Source organism: Stegodyphus dumicola, chromosome 4 (assembly GCF_044657685.1).
Source record: "Stegodyphus dumicola isolate Sdum_Otavi_A_Nest chromosome 4, ASM4465768v1".
Taxonomy (NCBI): Eukaryota; Metazoa; Arthropoda; class Arachnida; order Araneae; family Eresidae; genus Stegodyphus; species Stegodyphus dumicola.
The window spans coordinates 27430471-27443218 of NC_140771.1; the positions used below are offsets into that span (position 1 = coordinate 27430471).

The 12748-nt window shown below is 30.5% G+C and overlaps 1 protein-coding gene across 2 annotated transcripts in view; it reads right to left on the reverse strand.

Annotated features, from left to right (window-relative positions):
* Window positions 1–12748, reverse strand: part of LOC118186482 (protein NDRG3-like) — a 161954-nt gene that overhangs the window by 28380 nt on the left and 120826 nt on the right. For both annotated transcript variants that reach the window (XR_004757781.2, XM_035356582.2), the window contains exons 7-9: window positions 4107–4271; window positions 2370–2470; window positions 1591–1656 (exon numbers count right to left, since the gene is read on the reverse strand). Coding sequence is in view for 1 of the 2 variants with exons in the window: in XM_035356582.2 (XP_035212473.1) it covers window positions 1591–1656; window positions 2370–2470; window positions 4107–4271 (332 nt within the window). In the remaining variant the exon portion in view is untranslated. The remainder of the gene's footprint in view (window positions 1–1590; window positions 1657–2369; window positions 2471–4106; window positions 4272–12748) is intronic.

Consider the following 12748-nt stretch of genomic DNA (forward strand, 5'->3'; position numbering starts at 1 on the left):
AGATTGTCTTGCACCAGCTTGCAAGTCTCCGAAAGCCCTCCAAAGCATTTCATCGTGCAAATGGTATCTTCGGCTCATGGTTTTCCGCTTTGGCTATCTCGGATTACACGGAATAATCGCGGCTTGTGAAATGACGCATAAATCCCACATGTTCCTTTTCAAGGCATTGTGGTGTGACAGCGGGATTACGTTTCATGCTAATTTTAGTTGCCTTTGCATTCGTTCATGCAACTTTGCATGCAATTGATTTACATGCAATTGAGAACATGTCTGTTCTTTCGGATGTTAATAATCTGGAGCCGTTGAGATTCGTACAGCGTTCAATATGGTCACACTTGACCAATCGGTTATACATTTACCATAATTTTCCCTCTGATTCTGCGAATATTGTTCTCAAAGTTTGTTTAAGTTGGCGAAATGGATTTTCTAGGAACCTTTTATCTTGTCTTCCTTAATTAATGGCAGTAAGAACAATCCAGTTCTTTTCAATGATTCGAAAACTCTAACAGCATTTTCCCCGTAATTCAAATGATTAACAACTTTTCTTCACACTTCATTACAATTTTAGTCGACAGCTGATGCTGTATCCGTTTTCTTTTTGCTCCATCCTTTGATTTTTTTATACATTTGTTGTTGCTTTTTTCACCTTTTAAAATACTTTGCTCATAAGGATAAGGGTACACTTTTTCAAATACTAAGCTCATAAGAAATAAGGACCAACATCAGATCGCTCTCGATATCGATAGAGTTTTGTTTAAATCTAAGCCAAATGAAAGTTGCTTTCTGTCTAATGTCATTATTTGATATGATTTAGCACATTTTTGTTACATTAAATCAGACAGGTTCTGAAATTTGAGCGCGTGGCTGATCGTATTTTCATATTATGGCTTAAATATTACAGTTGTCATGTTCAAAAGTTATGCTTTGGAAACATTTATCTAAATGTTTAAGAGAAGATTTAGATGTATAGCGATAAGGAGTTTCCATTTTGAATTCCCCGAAAATGAATCAGTTTTTGTAAAAGAAATGTCATCAATGGTATTCCAAAGTTTTTGGAGCATTATGCTACCGCGCATTTATGATTCACTCGAGCAAGAAATTTTTTCTACTCCATCAGTGTCAGGAAATCTTTCATTCTCCAACAGTTTTCATAGAGTTCACGTTTGACGTGGCAAATTGAGATTCTTTCAAGTTATATTGCTTAAAAAACTGAGAGATTTAAAACGTATAAAAGGACTTCTTAATAAATTTTAAATCTTAAAAAATTTTTGGAAATAATATGTCTAGTTTTTTATGATTTAAAATGCATTTAATTTATGAAACATCTGATTGATAATTATGAATATTTTCAGCAGGATTATAACTAACATAGGATATATCTAAAATCATATGTTAGATATCTGGAGAAGCATCTTTTTGAATCAAAACTTCAAATTTCAGAAGTGTATTTTCTTTTCATTCTTGAAGATTATAACTATCGTAATATTATTAGCTCTCTGAATTACCAATCAGAGAGCTAATAATAAATAAATAAATAAAACGGAGAAGTAAGTAAAATAAAATATAAAGGAGATTAATTTGTATTTTCACCTGAAATTCCTTACACTCGTCTTCTTCGATGGATCAGTTTCTCTGACAATTTGTAGGTCAGTACGTCTAAAAAAAGAAAAGGTGGGAAAAAATATATGATTACCTTATTTTTTGATAAACATTTTAAAATGCTATGGATAACAATGGAAAACTTCTATGAAAACGAATCAAGCTTTGTCATTCAAGGTAACAATGTAAGAATTCATTCTTTAAGAAAGAACTAGCAGCTTTAAATTCTTAATTATAATGAAATAAGGCTTTCTCATGCAAAATTACAATATAGTCATTAAGAATAAAATTACAACTAAAACTTCTTTCTACTGAATTAGACTAGGTCGTTAAAAATAGTAGCCTAATAATATATCCACAAGAAATAAAATGGTAGCCTTTTCTTAAAACTGGATAATGCTTAATCTCCCCCAAAATAGCAATGTGAGCATACATTCATTAAGATTGAAAATGGTAGCTAAAAATTCCTTGTAAAAATGATTTAGATGTAATTATTCAAAATAGCAGCGTAAGAATGCATTGATCAAAGTGAAATGGCAGCTAAAAATTCTTTGCAAAAGTAAATTAAGCTTAATCATCCAGCAAATCAGTGGAATGATATAGTAATTAGTAAGAATAAAATGGCAACCAATGTTTTTGGAAGGCGGGCAAAAGTTATGTAGGCTTAGCCATCTAAGAAAGCAGTGTAAGAATATAAAAAAGCATGCAAAGTTATTAATTTAGTTAAGAAATTTAACTGACTGAAGTTTTAGTTTCCCGTATTTGCTTACCGTATGAAGGAATCGATAAAAAGGGCGAGATTGTAAGGATTGAATTTGCTGAAATATTGCCTGAATTCTTGCATTAAATCATAACTCCGATTTTCTACTGTCTGTTAAAAAAAAGAAAAAAAAATATTTATACATTTCAACCTAAGTTTTTCGCAAAAGCAACACAAAAAAAATTCAATAATATATAAATATTATATATTTCATTTATACGAAGAAAGTACTCTTCTGACATTTTTAGCAAGCATTTAAATGAATAAAAACAAATTTAAAAAAATTCATTGATACCCGAGAAGTAGCGTTTTCCTGAATATATTTTTATTATTTACTTTCAATACTGCTAAAATGCTAAAAAAAAAAAAAAAAAAAAAAAAAAAAAAAAAAGTACAGAAAATTATATACTGTATCCGTTCATACCTTTTTAAAATGATACTTGATATATGCTTTTTTAGTGAAATTAAAAAAAATTAACAAATTTATTTCCTGAAATTATTCCCGAATGAACTTAAATAAACCACGTAAACGGATTTGATGAAAAATCTTAATTTGCTGTTTTCTTTATCTAGTTTACCAGTTGTACAAGAGATGAAACTTTTGAAAACTTTTAACTTTTCTGCAAGTTGTGTTGGAAATGAGCGAATGAGAAACTTGAGAAGTTTTTGTTAGTTTTTCTCGCGTCAACAGTGTCGTTTTTTCTTAGACGTTTCTTCCGAAAAGATTATTCTGCACAAGGCACTTTTACATATTTTATTATCATGCAACTTCATTATTTTTGAACGCAAATTTCTATGTAAATACTAATGTAGTTCAAATTCTATCTGTTTGTTGAACAATGAAGGTTATCTCACAAGCTGATAGAATCAGGCGACGAATGAGAATATTGAACAGATTGTTGGTTCGGTTTTTATTTATTTATTTTCTTGCAAAACATGTAACAATTACTGCTACTTCATCTAAGTATATTCTTATCCAATTATTATAATGCTGCCTTTTTCTGAAATGTTATTTATTATTTTACTTTAGTAATCTTCTAACTGAATACCTTGGAAGATTTTTCAAGCGTTCTTGATTGGTTTATAAAAATTCTGAATTTTGCATATTCAGTATATCTGTTTGTAATAGCTTTATCATTCTTTGTTTGCACCTGTTATGCACTACAGATGTCAAAAAATGGCGATAAATTGCGCATAAATATTTAGGAACTTTTTATTTATTACTACTATTTTGCAATCCTGCTTTCCTGAAGAGTAATCCGCTGAACATTATAGCTGGAGAAATCAGACCAATCGAGTACATCATTATTTATCCACAAGGTTACAATATTAGAAATATCCTTTCAAAAGTTCTCTCAAAAATTTTGGAGGTTGATGTTAGGCTAATCTATCTTTATCACCCGACCTGGCAAGCAATGCAATTGCGGTAAACGTGAGATCTTTAATTTATGTTACAAGTAATTTTCCAAATAGTTATTCTCAGACTCTTATCTTCAACAAAACGTACTATTAATAATTTATCTTTCAATTTCAATCAGTCAGTAACTGTTTTAAAATTAAGCAGCGATTAAAAAGCAATAAATGCATTTCTTAGTAATACAAATCGTTATTTAAGAAATATTAATAGTTTATATAAATTAAACAGTTAAAATAAATAAAAATACAGATAATTTATGATATAATACATTAGTAATTTTTATTATACGCATTTTTATAATTAAAAAAATATGTTTCTTAAAAGTTTCACCTTTCCGAAGTGATGCCACATCAAATATTCTTGCGTAGATGAAGTCATCCCTGAACTCCTGAGATGCATCGTGTTTAATTTCTGGTAACCCCACTCTGTCCAACCTGCGGCTGTTGACGTGCAGTTGATGAGAAAAAGTCCATCTACACAGTGTGGATGTTGCAACTACATACAGAAGAAAAAATAAAAACGATATCAGTTTCCCAAGAAAATGAACCGAGTACCACAATAAGAAGTAAACCTATATTTCAAAAGTATAGTTAGAAGATATTTTATAATTATCTGAAGTAGATAAAAAATTTAAAATCAAACAGCCACACTTAAAAATCAATTTATGTACCACCAGAATAATTTTCTTAAAAATTCGATAAACTGTTGATGTGGAATTTTACCAGCTGAAATCAGATGTTTTCCACTTAAAATGTATATCGTGTTCTGACAAAACAGAAAATGTTTCTGTCTGAATAGAATGTTTTGGACTTTTCTGAATGGCAAGACAAGAAATGATAAAATCCTTTTCGATTTAAATGATCGATAAGTGGCTTCGCTCAAAGAAAATTATTTTTATTGTGTTAGATGTAAATTATAAAACTAGATATTAAACTTTGAATTGAATTTATTTGTGATATTTCTAGTTAAGTTCTTTTTTAATTATATAGCGTATCTACTCAAATTCATCACCTCTGAACCGTTTGGCATACCCAATAGATACTGCTCTTGTCTAGGAAGGAAGTACTGTGCGACAGGAGAATAAAAGTCAAGGATATAGCAACACGATTTGACCTACAGTGTCTCAAAAAAGTAATGGGACACTTGTGCTTTACAAAAGGAAACTGCAATAAAATAAATTTAAAAAAACATGTAAAATTTTTTGTGGGTGTGTTTCATACTTAAATTTAGTAACAATTATTACATAACATACATTTTCTCAAAATATTAAAATATTAATTTAATAAAAATACAATTGTTTATAACGGAGCAGAAAATGGCTCACTTAAGTGATGGGACACTACGTACTATGCAACAAAAACCGTCTGAAGTAAGCAATAAAAATATCTTTTGAGGTATTTATTTTTACTCAGAAGCAATTGTCAATAATTTATAAAATCGTCTGCAGTATTTCTCTCCAGTTTGTTTTGGAATTTTTGTGTTTTTTAGCTCTGTGCAGCCATGAATGCTAAACGAAAATAAACTTTGCCTGGAATTCGAAAATTAGTTATTAATTTGCCTATTGAACGTGGAAAATCTATTAGAGAAACTACTGAAACAGTTAACTTCACTCATTCAACAGTTTTCAATATCATTAAACGATATAAAAAGAATCATATGATTCAGAATAAAAGAAGACCTGGCCGACCATCAAAGCTATCCAATGGAATAAAGCGAATTATCGTTCGAAATATTTAAAAAAAATGCAAGAATGAGTGCTCCTAAAATTGCTGCTGATTTACAAGCATTATATGGAGTAATTGTTAATTCTGAGACTATTAGAAGAGTAATTCGATCTACTGGATATCCCGGTAGAGCAGCCAGGAAAAAATTCTTCGTAAGTGAAAAGAATAGAAAACTCAGACTGGCTTTCGCAAAATCCAACATAAATAAGAATTCTGATTACTGGAATGAAGTTATATTTGCTGATGAGAGTAAATTTAATATATTTGGTTCTGACGGTAGAATCTTGGTGTGGAGAAAAGTCAGGGAAGAATTTCGCAAGCAGAACTTGGTGCCAACAGTAAAACATGGTGGAGGAGGAGTTATGGTATGGGGGTGTATGTCGTCCGCTGGAGTTGGTAATCTTGTTTTTATTGACAGTATAATGGATCAGTACAAGTATATTGACATTTTAAATCAAAATTTGAAATCTTCAGCACGAAAATTGAAAAAAATTGTATTTTTACTAAATTAATATTTTAATATTTTGAGAAAATGTATGTTATGTAATAATTGTTACTAAATTTAAGTATGAAACACACCCACAAAAAATTTTACATGTTTTTTAAATTTATTTTATTGCAGTTTCCTTTTGCAAAGCACAAGTGTCCCATCACTTTTGTGAGACACTGTATCTAAAACAGCTGTTTTAAGAATTCTACATCCCCATCCTACCATAAATAAAGTTTCTGCAAGATGGGTACCTTCACTTGTTAGGCAATTCAAAAAAATCTGATGTGTACACCACATGACTTCCTTGTACAGAATATTAAATTATACGCATTTTTTCTTGCATTTCATTTAAAATTATTGGATTGAATTAAATCTACTTCGCCGACAGCACAATAGAATAAAGGCATTCTTTAAAATTCACTATAGTATTTGTTTACCATAGCGACGCTCTGGCGCTAGATTCATTTAACAGTATTATATTTCGTTCATATTATAACTCAGAATGCTCAAAAGTTATATCCTTTAAAGAATAGAATTATTTATTAATTATAGAATTTAAAGAATAGAATTTACTAAAGGCATAAAAACCTTAACCCGAATATAAAAACAACATAATTCAATCATTTTTAAAGGAAAAAATGTACAATTTACAAATATATAAGAGTAAAGAAACTGAGATCACTGAGCCGGGTAACAGAGTGGATATATATGTGATGTACCAGCTTTTTTTCCGGAATAAATAGATTGGTGAAGAATCATAGATGTAGTCGTAGCTTAAATTATCAGACGATAAGTTTAAAAAAACAGGATCTATTTATTATATTTCAGGGGAAATAGCAATTACAAAAATCTGATCTCCGGAGTAAATAAAAAAGAATTACTAATAACTTTTTGTATGAAGTTTACTGCATCGTGACATTTAAGAAAAGACCCCGATATTCCTTTGCGAGTCTTTTTATAGCTTCTGCAAAGGCGGAGCTTCAAAGAAATGACGTCAGCCTCGTCTGCCAATCCAGTTCGCTTTAAATATTTCCAGAACATTCTATAACTGTACGTGTAGAAAACGCGGGAAAAACAACTTGACTACGGGGCTGTGAATTTAATTCCACGTACTTTCAAATAAGAGACCGTCGCCATTAAAAATGAAAAGAACATACAGTTAGAATTTTAAGTGTATTCTTGACTATGGAATTTTATTATTACAAATATATAAATATATTTATATACGTTTGGTGCGGCCGATTGCAACCAAAATACGAGGTGCACATCTACATGTTATAGCAGTCCTATATACAAAATTTCAACGTTCTGAGGCTACTCGTTTTTGAGTTATGCGAGATACGTACGTACGTACATACGTTCGTACAGACGCCACGAAAAATTCTCTTCAGATTAATTTTAAAGCAGTTTTATAATTTTTTTGGAGGAAACGAGTCTTTTATTCTGTCCTTACGTACAGATATCACGCAAAAACATCGTTAAATTGCATTCAATAGCGGTCAAAATGGATATTTTCGTTGAAATAGGCTGCTTGAAACATTTCGTGATTACAATACTTCGTTTTTACTTCGTACAAGGAAGTAAAAAGCAGCGTGTCAGTACTGGGTTTTAAAAGTCTGATTTAGTCCCTTATAGCACAGACTTAGCTTCAGATGATTATTATCTGTTCTTCAAATTGATATCTGACCTTCGTGAAAAGAAATTTAATGGTAACGATTCGTGAAAGTGTAACTATGAAATATTTTGAGGGCAAGATATAGATTTGGCAGAGTTGCTCGTTAAACAATGTGAAACATATCTTTTAATACAAGAAGGTAATAAAAAACTCATAAAAATCATAAAACATAAACTGCAATTTGCTTTATTTCAGTTAGATGTATGATCCGAAAATTTGAGTTTACCTACCTATTCTGCGTATATCATCTACTCGCATTGGAAAGCGTTGCTTTTGAAGTAACGAAAGGTTTAATTTATCTTTTACGTGGTTCGGAAATTCCGAAAAATTTAAGATCTTTAGTTCTTTCAAACTTAATCAATATGCAACGATCTCGACACAAGTCCTAACGCCTTTATTTAGATCCCACCTTTATATTTTGGGGCAAAACTGCAGAAAAATACCAAAAATATTAGAAACTTACATTACCCTTTAATAATAATAAAAAGATAATGAAAACTGCAATCTATTCTATATTATAATACAATTTCATCAACAGCCTATTTATTTTGGGTGTTTATGATAGTGTACGCAAGAAGTAAGAATTAGAAATTTTACATTAGAGTTAGAAATTTTGCATTAAAATGTGAGAAACCTGTTTTATTTGTGATGCTTTTTCACGAAATATTTTCAAGAAAAAGAGGTGAATGGACTTTCTAAAACGTCTAACTTTTTTTATGCTGATGAGCAAAGGACTTTTATCAAAAAATCAAAGATAAACGAAAGATCCTTCCTATTGTCGACAGGTAAGAACGTCTGTTTCTAAGACGGAGAATCTCATGACTAACTGAAAAATAATTAAATCATAACTAATACTTCTTCAAAGAAGAATAGCTTAATACTGATTTGTTTAATTATATGTGAATTTCTAATTTAGTTTGCATAGACTATCAAGTTTCTCTGAGTTTGAAAACATGAGAAAGTAGTTGTATGCTCGCCAGGCTTGCATCCACGAATCTTATAGTTGCAAGCTGAATGTGTTAATCACTCACACCAGCAGAGAGGTATTGCGATGATTCCTTACGTTCTCCTTTCCTTTAAACGACTAATGGAAACAGACACGTTATTCAGTCAACCAAGTTAAGGTTGTGACGAGTTGTTGTCCACTAAATATTAGTTCATGCGACGCTGTACAGATTATTAAGTTTTCTGAATATGTATTGTTTAAATTATGGAAAAGCATTCAGGGTCTGTCTGAGTAAGGGAAGGGAGGCCTTCATGGAGAACGTTTCAGGTAAACTGGGACTTTTATTCACATTACACATGAAGAAAACATAAAATCCGCAGGCAATGAGACGAGATTTTAAGTCGGGTTTTGAACTGCAGATTTTCTAATTGTCGAGTGGTGACAACTTGCTGCCCACTTACGTCATGAGAATATAGGCACGGAGGAATAATTCCTTACAGCTTGAACTTTAAACTTATTTGGAAGAAGTAAAAAGGAAGTATTTTATGATAAATCACCTTCTAAAATTATTACTCGACTGTCGAAAATTTTTTGGAACTGCCGAATAAAGATATATTCATTGAATTTCAAATCCAGGGAAGAAGCTGCTTTTCACAGCGCCGTGAATATATGCATTTTAAATGTATCTGGTCATTCAAAAAACGTATTTTGAGCTTCAATCTATTATTTTAAGCTGTTACCTACGTTACTAGAAAACTAAAGTCATAGATAAAAATTTCGAGGTCTATATGTCGTTGCAAAATTTTCATCTTTTGATAATTAGATATTCTTTCAGCTGCTTTGTTAATTTAAGAATCTGTCTGTGACTTTAGATGTTTATTCTAGTTGCAACGAAATATGGAGTAAGATATTAAAGCAAGATTAAAATGCTCTCAATATCCGAATACCTGGAGCAGGTTAATGAAGTTGAAGATTAATCTGGCCCTGTCTAAGAGCCGAATTAGATATATTAAATAATTCGTTTTTTTTTTTTTTTGAAAAACCATCAAAAGTTACTATCCCCAAATATTAGCATAAATAAAACTACTTATAGAAAATACCAAAGCAAAAAAAAAAAAAAAAAAAAAAAAAATAATGCGTGAGATAATGGCAGTGATAAAAGATCATGTCAGAGTATTTGGCAGTTGTTTTTCTAAGTAGTCGATGTAATTTTATGTAATCCGAAATACATCAGCATTACTAAATCAGTCGTCTAAAATAAATTGCTCTCTTAAAAGTAAATCAATTGTTTAGTCATTCATCTTCTGTTTCACATTGACTTACATCGAAATGCTAGAGTAACGCGACGAAAACAACATTTGCACCGTCAAATGAAGAAGGAATACAGACAGAGAGAGAAAGAACCTAGAGGATAAGAGGGCACATGCATGCGCTCGAGAGACAGAGAGAAGAAAAAGAAAGAACTTTGAATACTGATTTAATTTACATAACACAATAAACTCCCTCTCCAGACTAAAGGGCCTGAAAATAAAAGAAAATTCCTGACAGTATTTTCCCTTTTAATTATCTTAATGCATTATTTACCGTTCCTGTGTTTTTTTAACTGCTTTCAGATTTTGATTTACGTTGTTCCCATATTTATCCAGTTAGTCGGGAGTTGATTGTGAATTCTTGGGTAAGATATTAATTCCATTAGTAAAATTTTAACTCCATTAATAACGAAATTTGCTGCATCAGAAATTGTACCTTTCTTCGGAAAACTCACAACTTTCCATCTCTGTTCAAGTACCAATCTGAAAACCTTAAATATCTTGAGTAGGTATTACTTTTTTTTACTAAGGATAAAATCCTGTAAGTTAAGAACATGGCAGCACCTTTCTACTATTGACAATGCGTAAGATCTATTATTTATCTTCGATACTGTAGAAGTGAATTATTCATTAGCGTAAAAGTGTATCCTTTAAAAAGTTATTTCATTGGTATTATTAGCCCCTTAACAACATTTTGCATGAAAGTGTTGTTCATTTATTCTATTAAGGCTGATAAATAAAATATGTTTCTAATGCCGTATAAGATATCGACTGAAAAATGTACAGCTTTATTTTCTTTTTGTCTTCCTCTCTTTCATTTTTTTAGTATATTATTATCTACACAGAAAATAAAATTGAACGGTAATAGCGACTAAGCTTTGTAGTAATGAACAGATTGCATGTACATGTAACTTTCATTCTACTTTTATTTTAAAATTTGTTCAAACGGTATTATTCTCTATTTTAATATTTTGGCACTTTATAGCTTATACCAATTTACAATATAAAAAAGAAATGCAAAAAAGTAATAGCTATCAAAATCGAAATTGAAATTCTTCAACTGAGTTAAAATTTTATTAAATAATAAAATTTAGTTTTATGCTTTGGTAACAGTGCATATTATTTTTTATTACGGGATCGGGTATATTTAATCAGACCCCCCAAAATGGGAAACAATTCTTCTTTTGAATTAAAATACCATTTCTTTGAAGCATTTTAAAATAATTCCCACATAACAATGTACTCTATAACCTATATAGTATGAAATAATAGTTCTATATAGTATGAAAAAATAGTTCTAAGCATTTGCCAGACGGTCTGTTTACGTTTGCATTTGAGAAAAGTTCTCATAATACATCCTCTGACTTATGCACAAAATGCTTCTACCTATAATTTAATATAAATATATAAGTACACATGATTGAAAAGTTCACTTATTAGCCTACCTATCCATAGTCCGCTGACCTTTCACCTGCGAGTTCTTGTGCCTTTGGTCTCTCCCAAAGAGACCAAAGGAACAATAGTTCGCAGATTCACAGTAGTGCTCAAATACTAAGAGCTCTTTCTAAGCGAAAATCCACCACTATTAATGAATTCTGGAAAGTTGTGGAAGAGTAGTGGAAATCAATATCCCTGAAAATTTTATGAAAAGCTTTTCTATGAAATCACTACGAATGAATGATGAAATCACTACGAATGAATGAATGATGAATTTCGATAGAGTAAGCGATATTATTTCTTATTTCTATGAAATCACTTACTCTATCGAAATCACTACGAAGACCAGAAAAAAGGCTAACACGTCGAACATTTTAAAAAGTACTCTTTGAATTTTAAACGATTAATTAAATGACCCGCAAATAGTTCTAGGAATGCGTAATCACTCTCTGAAATTATACCTTTAAGTGATGATTTCACAAAACTACAATTTTCTTAATCCCTTGCATGATTTGCTTAAAATTACTGGCCAGAATTTCAAGAAACTTTTGTAGAGACATTAGGTATTTTGGGAAGCAGGCAAGATGAAAAATTAGCAACGCCTTCGGCGGGAATCGAGCCTCGGACCTCTGGAATACGGGCCAAGCGTGCAGATCACCACACCAGGAAAGCATGCCAAGAAGGCAGGAGAAATACCTTATACTTTGACCAATAGTGTAAATTCTATGAAAATATCAGATGAACAATTATTATGTTTCTCGTAAATTTTATAAAATATCTTCAAATTTTTTTGTTAAAAATAGTCAATCTTGGGGTCTCAAAAAAGTTTTTTAAATTTTTATTTTTTAAGAAAATATAATTCGATTATTTTTTAAATACGTCTTCTTAATTAGGCTTTATTTTTCTAATTCCGATAAAAAAACCATGTAAAAGTAGCAAACATGTTTATCCTTAATGCTGCGCGCAGTAAATATTACAATTTTATTTCGAAAAAGAAGAAAAACATTTTTATTTATTTAAAATAATTTAATATCTGGAGCATACAGCAAAAAAGCAAATGCAATAACAAACGTATCGAAATAAGTATATAAAATTTTACAATCGTAATAAGTCAGATATAAAAACATTAAATTTAAAAATGTGCTATGTTTTGGCATATTTCTACCTTTTAAAGGTACCTTTAGAAAAGAGAAAGATCCTTAAGAAAAGAGGCGATATATTTGTTTGACGTTTTATATTTTTTGCTTTTTTAGATATATTTAAAATTCTGAAGCAAACTTTGTTGGTAAACTCTTCTTTCAGGTGTTAGGTTACAATCTGAAGCATACAGATTACGAATTAATTTTCTGTTTTTCAGATGACCCCAAAACGTGTAATTCGAATTTTTAGT